General features: G+C 46.8%; 1 protein-coding gene across 3 annotated transcripts in view; it reads left to right on the forward strand.

The window, feature by feature from the left end:
- Nucleotides 1-18,195, forward strand: part of AFG2B (AFG2 AAA ATPase homolog B) — a 201,594-nt gene that overhangs the window by 84,259 nt on the left and 99,140 nt on the right. For all 3 annotated transcript variants that reach the window (XM_069222523.1, XM_069222522.1, XM_069222524.1), the window contains exon 7: nt 10,834-11,058. In XM_069222523.1, coding sequence (XP_069078624.1) covers nt 10,834-11,058 — 225 coding nt within the window. The remainder of the gene's footprint in view (nt 1-10,833; nt 11,059-18,195) is intronic.

Raw genomic sequence — 18,195 nt, forward strand, 5'->3', positions numbered from 1 at the left:
GTCCCCGCGGCATGCAGGAGCAGTGCTGCTGCATCTAGGGGGAGAGAGCGCTGTGTGGGTGGCGCTGCGGCCGTGCGCCGGCTCGAGGACATCGGCCGAGGAGAGCTGAGAGGCTGCGCTGCACCCAGGGGAGACCCTGCGGGCCGGGGCTGGAGCGGCGGAGGGGCGTTTGCGGAGAGGGACTTCCTGGTGTCGTGAGTGATGACAGAGGTGTGCTGAGGGTCCGCGGAATGTGGCGGAGACACCGGGACGGGACGAGGCCTCTCTGAGGATACTGACACGTCCGAATAACCAAAATTGAACGGAAAGACTTGGGGCCACCCTCTCCGGGTTCCCGTTCTGAACGGGCCCACCGCGGACCGCTGCCGCGCCGAGAAACACACCGTGATCCGGCCCAACGAAGGGCATTGGCCTTGAGTGAATTCATGGCGCCGCGGGTGCAGCGTGATCAGCCCTGGGGCCGGCCGAGGCCCTACTGAAGGTAACGGCACGAAGTGACAACAGGGTGGGGGAGGGGAGAGGAGTTAGGGAAGAGGATGCCCTACCCCCCCCTTATCATTTAATACCTAATGGCGGTTAGCGGCTGGGTCGGGATGGAGCCGGACCCATCGTGGAGCCACCGGATGCCAAAGGTGGAGAAGACCACAACTTGGGCCTGAACACCTCTCCCCACGCCCTCTTTATAACTGTGGTAACTACAAACGCGCAGGGGACCTAGGCTGGACTTGAAAGACCGCAAGAAGTGAGCTACCTGACTCCTGTTTCCGATATTGTGATGGGGAGAGACAAGGCGAACAAACAACCCCCACCCTCCCAGCAAAAGATTGACCAGTTCACGACGCCGGCGGGCCAGCGAGGAGAGGGAGACACAGCCAGCGGAGGCCCCGCACCAGACAGAGTGAGTGCCATCCTTCAAGCCATTCAATCATCACAGTCTGCGGTAGAGACTAAGATCGGGGAAGTGCGAGAAGACGTGGGTCTTGTCCGACAGGACCTCAGAAACGCAGTGAACCGGATCACTGAGGTTGAAACTAGAGTCTCCCAGACTGAAAACGACCTAGCCGACCTCAGAAGTAAAGTGGCCCAGCTGCAGACCCGAACCGGCGAGCTTCACCGCCGTGCGGAAGATGCAGAAAACCGGTCAAGACGCAATAACCTGCGTTTCATCGGACTCCCAGAGGGCATAGAAGATGGTGGTGCATCTGAGTTCCTAGAGAAGTGGATTAAAACCTGGATGCCAGAGCAGTCCCTTTCGCCCTGGTTCGCGATCGAAAGAGCACACAGGGCATTGGCTCCTCGCCCCCCTCCAGGTGGCCCAAAACGTCCAATGATTGCGCGCTTCTTCAACTTCAAAGATAGAGACAATATCCTTAAAGAGGCTAGGAGGTTGGAAGATCTTCAATGGGAGAACCATAAAATCCTAATTTTTCCAGACTATACCCGTGAGGTCCAGACCCGCCGCCGGTCGTACGAACACGTTAAGCAGAAACTTAGAGCGATGCAACTTTCATACATGCTCCTCTTCCCCGCGCGGCTCAAGGTCCTCCTGGCCGGGCGAGCGCACTTTTTTGAAACACCTGAAGAGGCTTGGGACTGGCTGATGGAGGAGGGTGTCGGAGCCCAAGGGGGGCCCTCTGGACACTCGGAGAGGGCCCCTCGGGTTGGTCCCCTCGCCCCGGGAGGTCCCCGGAGGAGCCGGAGGCGCACCAGATCCCGGAGAGGGAGACCGAAAGACACAAACACCTTGGAAAATAATGAGGAAATCCGAGACTTTGGCTCACAAACAGAGGGGGAACCCGCGGAACCCTCGGGGCCTCAGACCCCAAACCAATCAATAGATGACAACAACTTGAGCCAGTCCCCGGCCCTTGGTTAATATGACGCATTTGACACCCACTGATGGGAGTCCAAAAGACTTGGGATGTCAGACTTACCTATGCAGACCTTATAAGGGTCACTATAGAAGGCGCCAAGCCTCCCTAATATATGACACCCGAGACTTGGCAGGCTTTCTCTAATTGTAATTGATCCGACTATATGGAGGGGTCCACCACTCCACCCCAAGGACAGTCCTGCTGGCTGTCTGGTTTTGGTTGGGTATTTGGGCGACAGATGCTTCCGGGGTGGGAGTATGGGGAGGGGGGTGGTTGGGGGGGTGGGGTTTTTGAAGTTAGTTTAGATAGGAATAGGAATAAGTTGGTTAGGTCTCTTATTATTTCTTTGTTATGTTTGGAATGGTCGCCCCTGGGTCCACAGCCTGACACTCAGCCCTATGTAACACCTACGCAACTCATGCCTGGCACTCACTAACCCAGGTCCTTTCCTGGAACGTAAATGGCCTGTTGGACAAGATCAAGAGGTCAGCAGTATTTAACACTCTCCGCAGGTACTCCCCCTCAGTGGTCCTCTTGCAGGAAACTCACCTCCTTGGGACTAGGTGCCCCATGCTCATGCGGGGAGGATATGACAGAGTATACCACGCGGGCTTCTCCAGGGGCTCTAGAGGGGTAGCCATTTTACTTCATCGCTCTCTGCCTGTGGTGATCACAGCCACGCAGGTCGACCCACAGGGCAGATTTGTTGTGGCCACGGGGACTCTTCATGGAACACCGATAAACTTTATATCTGCATATGCCCCCCCCGACGAGACTTGATGCCTTCTTGCACTCGCTCCGCCGAGTGGTTGTGGGACTGCCCCAGGGGACCACCCTGTTGGGAGGGGACTTCAACGCGGTTCTTGATCCCGATTTGGATGTATCCGGCGAGATCACGGCCAGTAGATTAGCCAGGGCTTCGGCTCTGACTGGTTGGACCGAGAGCCTTGGCCTTTGCGAGGTATGGAGAACCTGGCACCCTAGGGATCGTCGGTACACCCACACGTCGGCCGCCCACCAGACGCAATCCAGAATAGATCTGGTATTCATGTCCGCTCTGGACCTCTCAAGCGTCACAGGGACAGAGATACTTCCCCGGGGAGTTTCAGACCACGCACCGGTGCGGGTCCGCCTAGGTGGAGCAGATCCCTCCAGACGCCCGGTATGGCGCCTAAACGCATGGTACCTTCAAGACAAAGACTACACCCAGGAGATCAGAAATCAACTAACCCAATATTTTGATCTGAACCTGGGGTCGGTCCGGTCCCCGGGAACATTATGGGCCGCCTGTAAGGCTACCCTTAGAGGGCATGCCAAGCACCTTCTCCGCTCCCGCGAGCGAGACAGGAACTCCCAGATCTCTGACCTGGAGGCTAGGGCCCTGAGACTGGAACGCCAACAAACGACCTCTTCGTCTGCCACTGCCCTGAGGCAGCTGACTATGGTCAGAGAAGAAATTAAACACATAAAGCTAGACTCGGCTAGGTGCATGTGGAGAGCTTCGGTAGCCCGTATATATGGCTGGGGGGATAAAAATGGGAAGCTCCTGCACTGGCTGGCGACTCGCCCTCTGGCCGGCAGGGTTATACCTGAGATTTTGGAACCCTCGGGCTCCCTCTCCAGGACACCTGCTGAAATTGCACAGAGCTTTGCCTCGTACTATGCCCGCCTCTATGCAATGCACCCCCGCCCTGCCATTGAGAAAGAGACCCCTCTTTTGAATGACGTCACTCTCCCCAGGATCTCCCTGGAGGCAAGAGATAGACTGGACGAAACTATTAGCCTCGCAGAGATAACCAGTGCAATTTCCGGCTTGGCATCGGGCAAAACTCCAGGCCCTGACGGACTCCCGGCAGAGTTATATAACAAATGCAGTGATATACTGGGTCCCCACTTACTCAATATGTATGGAGAAGCCGAGAAACTAGGCCGATTCCCCACCGAGATTGACCAAGCTACGATAGTTGTGACACCAAAAACCCAACCCCCATCGCGGCATTGTTCGGCATACCGACCCATCTCACTTCTGAATATTGAGATCAAAGTGCTTTCCTTGACCCTGGCCTCTAGATTGAAAGAGATAATGCCCACACTAGTGCACCCTGATCAATGTGGCTTTATGCCCACTCGTAGCACCAGGCACTGCATTAGGCGGCTGCATGTGGCTCTGGCACATCGCAGGACTCTGTCACACACACCCTTGGCATTACTCTTACTGGACTTTGAAAAAGCCTTTGATACAGTGGATTGGTCCTACCTTGAATTGGTCCTGCAGAAAAATGGACTCGGCCCCAAATTCCGAGGCCTAGTGAGACTCCTGTATTCCAAACCGACAGCTCGAGTCCGGGTGAATGGAGTGGTCTCTGACCTGTTCCCTATTGGCCGCGGAACCCGGCAGGGTTGCCCGCTATCCCCATTGCTCTTCGCATTAATGATAGAGCCTCTTGCGATACTGCTGCGAGGAGATCCCCTGATCGAAGGCTGGTCCTGGCCCGCTTGCGCAGAGGACCGTGTGGCGCTATACGCAGATGATGTCCTCCTATATCTCTCCAACCCGGCTAAAAGTGGCCCCCGCGTGCTAGAGATCCTGAGCCTTTTCGCAGAAGCCTCGGGGTTGATCCTGAATCCCGCCAAGTCCCTGTTGGTCCCCCTACACCGCTCCGGAGACTGTGTGGACTGGCAGCGGAATATTCCAGTGCGAAGAAACAGCTTTAAATACCTGGGAATATTTATTTCACTTCTCCCTGAGTTGACATGGGAACTTAATGTTACACCGTTAACCAGGAAAATTAGAAGCGATCTCCTACACTGGAGGACACTCCCTCTTAACCTGCTTGGTAGAATAGCGCTCTACAAGATGATGATCCTCCCTAGGCTCCTCTATCTCCTGCAAAATTTTCCCCATCCCATTCCTAGGAAATGGTTTGGGGAAATGGACTCATTGGCACGCCAATTTATATGGAGCGGAGCCCGCTCACGGTTAGCACTCAAAACCTGCCAGAGAGATGTGTATGATGGAGGTTTGGGCATGTCTAATATCCATTTCTACCACCTCGCGTCACAAATACTTGTAATTAATGACTGGATGGGGGGTGGGTGGACAGATCCGGCATACCGACTGGAGCTCCAAACGATGGGATACCCACGGATTTGGGACACCCTTTATGGAGGTTCGATCTCTCGAGACATCCCGGACGTGACCAAGGTGGTTCTGCAGGGATGGCGGACGGCTCAAAAATCGACAGGGTGGTGGGGCCGTCTTACCCAACAGACCCCATTGTGGCAGGGGAGGCAATTGGTGGAGGTGGCGGGCCTGGAGGGGTTTCAGAATTGGGATAACATTGGCATCTCCACACTAGGCGATGTCTGGAATGGGTCACACATACAATCCTTCGAAGATCTCCAGAAAAACTTTTCATTAAATAAGACACAGTACCACAGATACCTCCAGCTCCGACATGCCTTATCAGTACATATCCGAGTGGGAGACACCATACCCGAGTGCAGCCCCATGGAGGCCAAAGCACTGATGGGGAGCTTGGGCAAGGGGGGTGTTTCCCAGATATATCGCACCCTGGTCTCCGGCACCTCGGGTTCCCTGGGGGTGCTTCGCCAGAGATGGGAGGGGTGGGTTGGCCCCATGGAAGAGGTGGAATGGAGTGAGGCGCTAATGGCCCCGCGTGCCCTGGCGATTGCTACCCGTCTTAGACTGATACAAACGTATTTTTTGCACACAGCATACCTCACACCCGACAAACTACACAGAGCGGGCCTCCGCCCCACTGCGGAGTGTCCCCGCTGCAGAAATCCCACAGCCGACTTCTTTCACATGGTATGGACCTGCCCGGCCATGGTAGCCTATTGGGGAGCTGTCTTGGGGGAGGTTTCTGAGGTGTTGCAGGAGAATATAGAAAGAGAGCCTTTGCCCCTCCTTCTTGGGAGCATGGGTGACACCGAACTAAGGAGACCGGATCGAATCTTCCTCGGGGTGGCGTGCTTAGTGGCTAAGAGGGATATAGTGGCAAACTGGAAGGCCAAGAGTGCCCCATCACTGGCTAAATGGAGACGGGGAGTGGATTGGTGCGCACAGAGTGAAAAACTTGTATATGAGGCTAGAGGATGTCCGGATAAATACAATAGGATATGGGGGAAATGGGAGACCGCAATAGGCACCTGAACAATATGTCATCTCTAATATTAGTGCTGTCTGGGATCACAGGTTCGACCAATGTTGGGTGCCCGTTGGCATCGTGTTTTGATGTTTGTATCATGGTTTTCTTTCTTTTGCAAAAATCAATAAAAGTTCTTTATAAAAAAAAAAAAAAAAAGGGGGGAGTTTTAGGCGTGACAAGGGGTTTAAAATGCACATACATGCTCTGCAGTGGCAGATCCAATACACGTTTAAAGGGCTACTTAAGTAGGTGCCACAATCAGTACTGTAGGCCCACTAATAGCATTTAATTTACAGGCCCTGGGCACATATAGCACAGGTTACTAGGGACGTATAAGTAAATTAAATACACCAACTGTGGATACACCAACGTTACCATGTTTTATGGAAGTGAGCACATGTACTTTAGCACTGGTTAACAGTGGTAAAGTGCCCAGAGTCCTAAGGCCAACAAAAACAGATCAGCAAAAAGTGGAGAGAAAAAGGCAAAACGTTTGGCGTGACCCTGCAGAGAGGGACATTTTCAACACCAAGTAAGCAAGTCGTGGTCTTATCTTTTGGGCATTTGAGAGCCCACTAGCCTTAGATGCAGACTGTCACACTTAGGGTGTTCATATTGACAGCATTTTCCCTACAATATACAGTTCTGTGGTACTGTATACCTTTGCCTGGAATCTAATTTATCTTCTAAAAGATGTTGGCTTGTTATCAAATTCCATATTCTGTAAAGGCAGATTTCCCTACCTGCTAATGTCATTGTTTTTAAGGACTGATGCATAGAATACAGCAACTATAGAGTTTGGTTTTGTTTAATAAATTAACTTCAGAATGTATGTTTGCTACTTGAACCCTTTCAGATTTCACTAGTATTTCATACGTGCCTTTTCTTGTAGTTGAGGTTTAGTTAGAAGCTTCTGTGAAGATGTTCACTCCGTACCTTTTTCACCCTCCTGTCTTTTTGAATGAATCCTTAACTATATGCCATTCATGTTTCTTCTGAGACTACACTCCTTTTTCTCTGTTGTTTCACTTTTTGTTTCATCAGTTTCAATGTAATAACTGATTCCCTGATAAACTGAAACGTAGTCTCTATTTAATGACCCCAAAATAGCCACCAACAGTCCTGTAAAAATGCCTTAGACATAATATTAAAAGGCTACAGAAACAGAGAATGCAAGAGTTCCTATTGGAAAACTATCACTAAGTATAGGAAATTGTTCAAGTCAACAAGGCGTGCCTTTTTTACTCTTAAATGACCTGTATCCTAAAAATGATGTTCATTAGAGAAACATGATAAGATGCAGCTAGATGTTCGCAACTCCATCACAACTGTGCATATGCTTAAATCACGTTTTTTCTCAAGCATTCTACCTACTAGAAGCATGTCACTAATGTAAACGCATAAATCATCCAAGCCCCAAACTCTTGGGTGTAGAGAAATGGTAAAGATATGCTGGACACCAGCCAACCGGATGTAGGATAGCAGAGTTTATTGGCAAAATACAGAACACCACCAAAAGGGTTCGGCCCGGCTTGAGGAATCATATTACATCATACTACCCAGGTTCCACACTAACGTTTTGAAATGCCATAGGAAAAGGTTCCTGTTGGTGTGTAGCACCAAGATTGTTCCAAACAGAGATTAGCTCAGAAGACCTATCAAGCTTTCATTAGAACAAGAAGCAACTCACGTGGCTAAATAGGTGACAATGGCCATGAATTCGATTTTTTTTTGTAACTGAAAATGAAGATCTCCAAGGGCAATATGACCCAGTCTTCTAGACTCCTGAAGCTGGAAAAGGAGTATTGCAAGTTTTTTGTTTCAGCATGTCTCACAATATCCAGATATATATTCCACTTTCACATTTGTTTACTGCACCAGGGCTTAACCACAGTTTTAGCCAAATAAGAGTGGTGAAGGGTGGGGTCATCCAATGGAAGTCATTAAATATTTGATAGATCTTGATTAATAGAATCCTGCTTTCCGGTGCTCTTGGCCAACGTCCTCAAACATGGAGCACTGCCTTGACAGGAGGCAATGAGATCCGAGCCTGAATAGCTGTACCTGACTCCGATTACAGCAGAATCCGGTAGAGGTGGCCAAGCTACTGAGAGCTCGAGCTTGTTGGAACCTCAAGCCCCTATGGAGCCAAGCTTTCATGTGGCGTCTGCCTGCCTGCCTCCCTCTACCGAGGATGTGGGTTACACCACAGCTGCCGACCATATTCAAGACTCAGCATTGGCTCATCATCCTGTTTCTAGGCACATCACTTAATCTCCCCTGCGCATAAACAATGAATTTGACCTTGTGTAATGTAACTAACGTTCATGTGGAGTGCTCCAATACCTTTGTCTTGAGTTTCTGTTATATAGAAACTGCAGAGTAAATGCACAAAGAGGTAAGAATAAATCCTTAAAGTAAGAAAAGACAATTGATACCCATTTCCTGGCTGATTTGTACAAAGTGAATCCAGAAAGCCTGTATAAATGTTGACTTTCCCACTTAAATTGTGTAATCTTAGACAAACATTTTATCTTACCTAAACTCCTTATTTTCATTATCGTTTATGAAAGCCTGTTCAACTATTTGGGTTCAGACTACTAGTTGTACAAAAACCCGTTGTGTTTCATTTAATAGACTATAATGTTGCTCTGTAATAATCGGGGTCACGTAAGGCGGTGGTTCCCAACCTGTGGTGTGGGGACCCCTGAGGGTCCTCAAAGCCTTCTCAAGGAGCTCCGCGACTGCTCAGAAAATTAGTTCGTCAAAGCCAAGCTGAAAATCACGATGAAAAGTCCAATGATTTTGCTTCAAAATAAGCTACTTCCTGTAGGACAGACTAGCACATTAAGTTCTAGCTGCGGGCTGCTGTGTCTGACCACCAAATCACTGCTTGGAATCCAACATTGTTGAATAATCCAACCATAAGAGATAGGATTAGTCGCTAAGAGTACCTTTGAAGTCAGCAATCCTAGTTTCTGTATTTGCAGAACTGTTCTAACTAGCCCTATTAAAAACGCTATGATGAGAGAGGCACGTGAGCCCCAGTAATATTTCTCAGTGATTGACGGAAGAGAGCCTATTAATCTTTAAAAAGGTACACGAACAGTTTGTGCAGTCCCAGACCTACGAGATAACTAACTTCATGTAATGTTTGCATCTGAACAGTTTAGTTTTCTAGACAACTGAGCAGCTCATTTATTAAGTACATTAGAAATAACAGAGCAGTCACCAGGGTGTGCATTTTTCAGACTAAAATCTGGGGTATAAGACCCCTAAACCTTTATTCTAGTATGATTTTTGTAGGATATGTGACACTTCCCAAATAATGAATACATATATGTTTCTGTCCATTTCCAGTTCACATTACAAAACTGAATGAATTTACGTCTCTTTTCCTGCTAACGAGTTCATACTAATGGCCCAAGTGCGATTCCCGATCTTAAAAACAAACAAAAAACTCGCATTTACTCGTATTCTTAAGCTTATTCTTAGAGTGTTTTCAAACAGGAATCTCTTGTAATTACGTAACAGGTATTTGATGTTAAATATTACAAGCACTGCACAGTACGAACATTCACCAAAGCCATGTATAACGTTTGCTTTAACACAGGAAGTATTATTGGTGAGGCTATTAGGCAAGCTTCAACTTCAGATCTGCACTATTGGGTATAACCCGAGTTCGTGTTTCATTGCTGCATGACAATAGGGGCCAGGGGCCAGATTCGGCAACAATAGAACTAGATGCAGCACTGCCCTACTGATGCGGCTACTTCACCAGTGAACTACACGGGCCAAGTCTGTAAGGTAATCTTGCATTCAAACAAACAGCCCTGCAACTGCAGAGTTACAATACACGATCTATAAATGTCCACTGTGATCCACAATTGTAATGCACACGTTGTGAGTATTTGCCGAAGGGACTTATAGTGGAGCATCCCTCCATTGTAACTCAAATACTTTCTGAGTGTTCTTTCAGTTGCACAGCCTTGAATGGTCCTCGGCTGGGAAGCGCAGATGCCAACCTGTGCATTTGGGGGGCTTTCACTGGTCATGTGCAGACTACAGCACTTCTGCATCTAGAAGAGCACACAACCATTCCATCGACTTCTTCATGCTCTGTCCACCTACTGTAATGTCCTTTGCACAATATGCAAGTGGATATCATCTTATCCTCTGAGTGACAGATGTTGCAGTACATTGCAAATGCTGAAGTGGCTGTCTTTTGTCTACTACAGGCATCTGTCTTTGTTTTCACTGTTAATCACAATGAAGCACATTGTGGCTGATGCCTTATAGTTAGGTGGGCTGTGTGTGCCTTATCGTGCATTACCTGTGTGCTTTGTGCCCTTTGTGCATTGGTTGGAAGGGAAAGCTTTGGCGTTTTTGCAACAGTATGGTATGCAAATGTAGTGCAGCACTGCAACAGGGCCTGTTAATATATCCAGGCCTCTATCTTTCGAGTGTTCATGGCCAGTTCATATGCTTCACAGAAGCAAATGTACATGAAACAGCCTGGTCGTTCTTTAAAGATTTCTTATTTTCCTTCTCCTGGATGTGTGTATCATGGTCCTTGCTCCATTGTCACAGTCAAATCTGGTTTTTGTGTACTATTTGAATTAACTGACGCCTGCATTTTTATGGGCTTCCAATGCCCCACAATTATTGTTATTTAATTGTTAACCTGTCTGGAATACTTGAAAAATCCCAACCTATATCATGAAAGATTGTTTAAACTACTGAGTGAGCTATCAATGACAAATAATGTTTCCATCTTGAATTATCAGGTCTTTCGGCAAGCGAGAGCAAGTGCGCCAGCCATTGTATTCCTCGACGAGATTGATTCCATTCTAGGTTCGCGTTCTGTTGGCCACACTGGCCATGGTGTGCAGGAGAGGGTTCTTTCTGTTCTGCTCAATGAGTTGGATGGTGTTGGGGTGAAGGTAACAGAGAGACGAGGGGATACACAATTGCTTATGGAGGAACACCAGAAAAACGAAGGTGATGAGAAGGTATGTTCAGAGAGAAATTAAAATGTATTGATCACTGCAACGGAATGTGAATGTGGTGCTATGATTTGAAGTTTAACAAATAATTCTTAACCTGTAGAATAGAATAAAAAACCATGGAAACAAGACTCTCCCTCCTCCGTTGGCACCTCATCAAATATCACCATTTCTGGAGTCACACTACAATACTTGTTTAAGCCTGGCTAGATGGAGATTAATTCACTTCAGTGGACAAAGACATAACAGAATTGTGACTAACATAACTTTCACTGTGTTTTGATTGACTTTTGCTGAGAAATGAATAGTGCAGGTTCATGTAACTTTGTATTCATTTGTAACAATGGTTCAGTGTTTTGAGAGTTACGATTAGTGCTTTATCATGGGTGCATTGAACCAAGATGCCTCTAAGTGGCTGCTCTTTCAAAAGATGCAAGTTCTTCTTAGAAGGAAATCAGGCAAGGGGAGGCAGATAGTGACACCTTTGTTATTTCCTATCCCTGAGCAACTTGTTGTGACAGGGAACCCTAGAAATATCTTCAGTGCAGGCTTCTTCAACCCTCCCGGCATCCATCCACCTGCTGGCGTTTCAGGTGAGCCTTCAGAATTCTGCAGCGGCAGAGAAGCATAGCCGTCAGTGTTCACACAACTTTGACAAAATGGTTCTCTTTATAGCCTCACAATGCCCACAACATAACCGGAAAGGGGGCTGGCTCAATGTGGACGTAAAATGACAAAAAAACAAAACTGGGAACCTTAAAAGATGGTAGAGTACATGGGACGTACACAGTAGTACAGAAACCTAAGAGACTACCCTACTAGCAGCACATATTTGATTCCTGATGCCAAAAAAGGATGCACACTTGAGAAAGAACTTGCTGCTGAGGTGGGACTATATCCCCCAGCAGCCCGCATTTCTTAGCTATGCTATGAAGGCTCCTACAATAGCAACAATTCCTTAGGCAGAGGCAAGGGCAGTTTCATTAAACCTCCGACATGGTCACAAAACCTTGACTCACCAACCATCCCCCCTGACCACCTGACGGGGGACGAAGATAGGGTTTCTTACCACCTGGCGGAACATCAACTCCGACCAGTGGGTTTTGGATATTACCCAACATGGTTATTGCCTGGACCTTATACACCTCCAAACATTCCCCCTCGCAAACCGTCACCACTACATCTACAGTTACTAAAGGAAGAAATTCAGACACTTCTCACCAAAGGGGGCATAGAGCAAGTACTGTTAATTCAGCACAGCACAGAAGTGTATTCACTCTACTTCCTTATTTCTTAAAAAAGACAAACTTGGATCTCAAACCTCTAAACCGATACATTCTCTCAGAACATTTTCACATGGTCACCCTTCAAGGTGTTATACTGTTGTTGCAACAAAACAGCTTCTATGGCCGCACTCTCCCTCAAGGACGCCTATTTCCACATTATTTTTCACCCGGCACATTGCTAATGCCTCAGGTTTGTAATAAACAGGCAGCATTTCTAATTTAAACTGCTTCCCTTCTGGATCCTATCGCCCCCAGAGTCCTTACCAAATGTCTCACAGGAGTAGCTGCTCATCTGCACACACAAAACATACACGTCTGTCCATTTTTAGACATCTGGCTTATCAAAAGTACAACTTGTCAAAAGTACTTTCAAAACACTCCTGCCATCATGAATCTACTTCATCAGCTAGGCTTTACAATTAACACAGTTAAATCCCACCTCCAATCCCTTCAAATACAACCATACTTGGGAGCCATCTTTGAATCACAACGGGGGGCAGCTTACCCCAATGCCACGTAGATTCAATCCTTCCAGGGGCTGATTCCCCAGTTACACTCATCAGCAAGTAACAGTGAAGACAGTCATGCATCTCTTTGTTGTGATGGCTTCATGCATAGCCATAGTACCTCATGCCAGATTGAGCATGCGTCTGTTGCAAGAGTGCTTAGCACACCAATGGACTCAAGTGGAGGGTCAATGGGAAGATCTAGTGTTGGTCGGCCATCAAGCTTGTCACTCTCTGCAGTGGTGGAACACCAACAATCTCCTCAAAGGACAGCCTTTCCTAGACCCAATTCTGCAGGGAACCATAGCAACAGATGCCTCCCTCACAGGATTGGGGGGGCGCATTCTCTATTGAAGGGACGCTGGACACCCAGCCAGAGAAATCTCCATATTAATCACCTGGAGTTGCTAGCTGTTCATCTAGCGCTCAAAGCCTTCCTTCCTCGCCTCACTGGCAAGGTAGTCCTGCTCAAGATGGACAACATGACTGCCATGTATTATCTCCAAAAACAAGGGGGGGCACCAGGTTCCCTCAGCTTTCTCATCTATCCCAGAACATCTGGAGGTGGACCCTCAAGTAAAACATTCACGTGTTAGCGGAGTACCTCCTGGGAGCGGACAACGATTTTGCAGATCTCCTCTTCAGGAGGTGCCACCAAGTCCAGGAGGGGAAACTACACCCGTAAGTCCTCTTCCCACACTTCTGGCATTGGGGTCAAACAGATGTAGACCTTTGTGCCACCATAGAAAACGCCAAATGCCCAGACTTTACTTCCAGGTTCCCACAGTCCAGGGGCAACACACTATGGATGCGTTGGTCAGGGATATTTGCTTATGCTTTTCCATCTCTCCCACTGCGTCTGTTTGGCGTTTGCAGACTTTGGCAGAAATTTCTCATCCTCATCCCAGAGGCTCACACATTGGCGCAGCAACCTTGGTTCAACAAGCTCCAAGCACTCTCAGTGATTCCCCAGGAGGTACGTTTGAACAGGCAGGATCTTCTTACATAGAGTCATGGAGAAATCAGACACCTGGACCGCAGGTCATTCAGCATTGCATTCTGGCTCTTAAAGCCCTCAAGTTTGGTTATTTGAATCTACCACAACCAAGTATGGATATTCTTAAATGAGCATGCAGGCGCACTACTAGTGCCTGTTATGCTGCAAAGTGGAAATAATTTGTTCACTATTGCCCTTCCAAACACATTGAATGTTTTGGAGCCAAGGTTCAAGGCATTGTCTGATACTTATTTCATTTACACCACTCTGGTTTAGCTTTTACATCTATAAGGCTACATCTAGCAGCGGTTGCCATATATCTACAAAACAGACAAGACACTTCCCTATTAAGGATCCCATTAATCAATGCCTTCCTGGGAGGTTTTAAGATTCATTCCTCCTAGGGTTCCACCAGCTGTCACATGGAATCTCAGTATTGTATGAACAAGATTAATGGGCCCTCCATTTGAAACCCTCCACTTTTGCCCCCTCAAGTTTTTATCCTGGAAAGTATAATTCCTAGTTGCTATCACTTTCCTCAGACTTGTTAGTGAGCTTCAGACATTAGCCTTAGAAGAACCCTTCTTCCAGCTACATAGAGATAGGGTGGTACTGTGTACCAATCCAAATTTTCTTCCAAAGGTGGTGTCTCAATTCTACCTTAATCCGTCTATTGAACTGGCAGTCTTTTTTCCCCAACCTGACTCAGTTGCGGAAAGGCTTTAGATACATTAGACATAAAACAAGCCCTCATGTATTATACTGATAGAACTAAATCATTTAGAAAAATACAACAACTCTTTGTTGCCTTTTCAAAAACCACACAATGGAAGGGCCATTTCTAAATCGGGCATTGCAGGTTGGATTGTTGAATGTATCCATACATGCTATGCTAAAGCTAAGATAACTTATCTAACCCTCCTAGAGTTCACTCTACTTACAAAAAAGAGCTTCAGTGGCCTTTCTAGGTAATCAATCTAAGGATGACGTATGTAAAGCAGCTACATGGTCAATACTGCATACATTTCCAAAAAATTACTGTGTAGACAGGCTGGCCCATCAACAAACCAATGTGGGCCAAGCAGTTCTACATACATTATTTCAAAGAACTTTAACCTCCACAGGTTAGCCACCGCTTATGGAGGAAAACTGCTTTATAGTTTGTGCTAAACATGTTTATCTACAGCCACACATGCCTCGAACAGAAAATGTTACTTACCCTGTAAACATCTGTTCGTGGCATTTAGTGATGTAGATTCACATGCACCCACCCTCCTTCCTGGACACCTATGCTGATGACAAATAATCTTATGTGTTATCACAACTTTTTCAGCAACTTTTCCAGCATGGACATCTCACTATACTACACTCTGCTGCACATCCCATTCGCACCCATCTTGTGGGAAACAATCTAACAATCGAGCCGATGATCATGCACGTTCCCAACAAGAGGAGGAGTACCTCATGACTTGAAAGACTTTCTTAGAAGAAACACAAGTTGCACACATCTGAGCCCAACAGTAGAAAGCGGGATTATGTTAAGCATGTGAATATACAGCACTACATGCCATGAACAGATGGTTAAGTGACATTTTCCTTGTGCATCATGCTATCCTTTAGGATACCGCTCTGATCAACATGTAATGGGCTCATTGGTGTATAAACAATGTTTTTATTTATAGTGTTTACTAGTGTGTTTTTGTGGAATCCTAGCACTAAAATAGCAGAGGATCTTAGTCACCAGAGCCATGGGACTCCTTTTGTCCTCTTTGAAAGGACACAAAGCTGAGTTTGCTCCACTGCTCCCCATGACGTACAGATTATGCACAGTTCTGAGCAGAAAAAGTTCAGCTCTAGTTTACTATCCACAGAAGTGTAGCTTCTGGGTGTGTGTTTGGGGGTGTGATATCCCCAAATGAATGCATTCATGGCATAGTAGTTGGGTCTAGGAGGCATGAGTCGGTTCTACTGTGTCTGTGTGTTTTTTCTTGTTTTCCCGAAGAGGCTCTACCATGTTAATTTTTGGGGATAAGAAAGATTTGTATATATTACCACTTTTTGAAAGTCGCAAACGTCGTCAATAGTAGACTTGGAAAGCTGCATTAGTCTCAAGTTTCCAGTTCTACATCTGGCAAACACCCGCAATGAGATGGGAAGAATGCTTGCAAATGTTCTAACCACTAACAATACTTCGGTGAAGCATTCCAACATATCTTTTTCCCCCCACTTGGCCACGCTCTGCAGAGGGCCTGATTTATAGTAAAGGCAGACAGGGTTGCAGAGGATTTTACGTCTTGCAGCCCCACATTTATTCAACCTGCCAAATCTAAAGATATCCATCAGCATCCATGGCGGTTCCTGTCAATGTAGCAAACGTTTGACAGACCATTCCATCAAACACTATGGGTGGCTGTCAAACTTTTTCAGTTTTTTTATTTTTCAAAAACAAATTTTCAAAGCGGATTTTGTTTTTGAAAAAATAAAAAGCAGCTAATGACCCCCCACAACATCTCCCATGTTGTGGGAGTCATTCTTCTGTTGATTTACTGTTCCTCACTGCCAGGATATCGCTGCCAGTGCTGGCCAGTTAAAAAATAAAATAAAAGCCACCCACTGTCCACTCTAGCTAGGGTGGCCGGTCAAGTCATGTATCTCTGACAGCTCCTACTCTGTCAGGGCATGGGAGGAATTTTTACAGTGGCAGAATAAAACTAAATTTGACTTCAGTGGCAAAAACTTGCTGTTCGCTTGTTGACGAATTGGGCAAGCAGACCTTGAGTTTGGAAGGCAGCATACTCCGACACTCTTACCTGTCCACCAAACTCTAAATCAGCCCCAGAAGCCCATCTGATGCATATCAGTACTAATCCTGCTCTTTGTGGGGACAATCCATCCCAAAACCTGGTCATCTCACCCATTCACCCTGCCTCTGCTTTTGTAGTTGAAAAATGTGGGATTCGCATCTGCCCGGAATCTTATTGACTAAATTATGCCCCTAACTATATAACCATGTACTTTTAGTTACCCAGGCAACAATATCTAGTACTGCTTGTTAGCACCATGTCTAACAAACATCTGTACTATTGATTTAATATTATTATTATGCTGTTACACCGATGAGGGTTGTATTGTGCTTACTGTCTGTATTTGTATCTACCTTGTTGGCTCCCTGCCCCCTTATATGTCTGTGTGCATGGACCATAACACAGTGTTCTTGGAATGGGGGAAATTACATTTGGGAATTGAGGTGGGCAGTGGACGTTCTGAGGGAAGTGTTTCTAAGTGTGGTTAATAAAATGTCATGCTCCTACCTGTAACTCCTGTGGTATTTACAGATATATTTGGGCGACAAGCGTGGAACCGCGTTGTGCCTGCTGACCCCCTGCTCCTCTCATTCATCAGTAGGTCAATAGTGCTTATTCCTTTTCCTGTGGCTTTGCCACTGTTTCATTTGACTGCGTGTTGCCCCTTTACTGACTCACTGTATCGGTTTCCCTTCGTTACTGTAATGACCCTGCTCTCTGTTCTCTGGAGATGCTGCTTTCCTTCAGGTGAGTAAATGAGAATCCTGACCTCACTCCCGGGCGGCTATGCAATTATTTGGCTCTGTGGCCCTCCTCCATCCGCTCCCTTCAGCACTGGATGCAGAAATGGTCACGCCTTGTGGACCTCCTTCATTGGGAGTGAACTCCCCGTTTGGTTTCCTGGCCGGACTGTATACCTCGGACTGTGTACCTCATCTCCTCTGCCTTGCGGTCTGCCTCCTCTGTCTTTCTTAGACTGCTTCCTGTGGCTAGAATTGGTAAGGAAGGTCCTCCTGTTGCAGTTGTTCGAGTGTCTCTCCATCCCGCCTTGCAACCGATTTGTGGCAAAGCTACGCTTGGCATGTTTTGCTTATTATCTCCTTAATACTTGTACTGCTCCTTGCCATGGATTCCATCCTGTAATTGTGCTGCAAACTCACTGTCAATATTGCACAGTTGTGAAATGTATTCTCTAATAGAGCCATCGCATTATTTAATTACTTCACCTGCCATGGCTGGAGAAATTACTGCAATAACAATGACAGCAACCTTTTTGGATCTGCCAATTGTAACCAGACAATGATGGAAGCAATGGATACCGAGCTTTGAAATTAATCTTGTACCAATTGACAGGATGGAATACAGTGCTGAACATAAAAGGGCTCTTTTGTATAACTGTCGAGGCACTGGGCACCCGCACAGGTTTATTTGATAATGTGATACCTATAGAAAAACCTGAAAGAGAAGAATGGAAGAATGTTTGACCTAACCCTCATCATCATCAATATAATAAAACATCATAACTTGTGTCGAGGCTTTTGTGATTGTAG

This window comes from Pleurodeles waltl, chromosome 3_1, assembly GCF_031143425.1.
Source record: "Pleurodeles waltl isolate 20211129_DDA chromosome 3_1, aPleWal1.hap1.20221129, whole genome shotgun sequence".
Classification (NCBI taxonomy): domain Eukaryota; kingdom Metazoa; phylum Chordata; class Amphibia; order Caudata; family Salamandridae; genus Pleurodeles; species Pleurodeles waltl.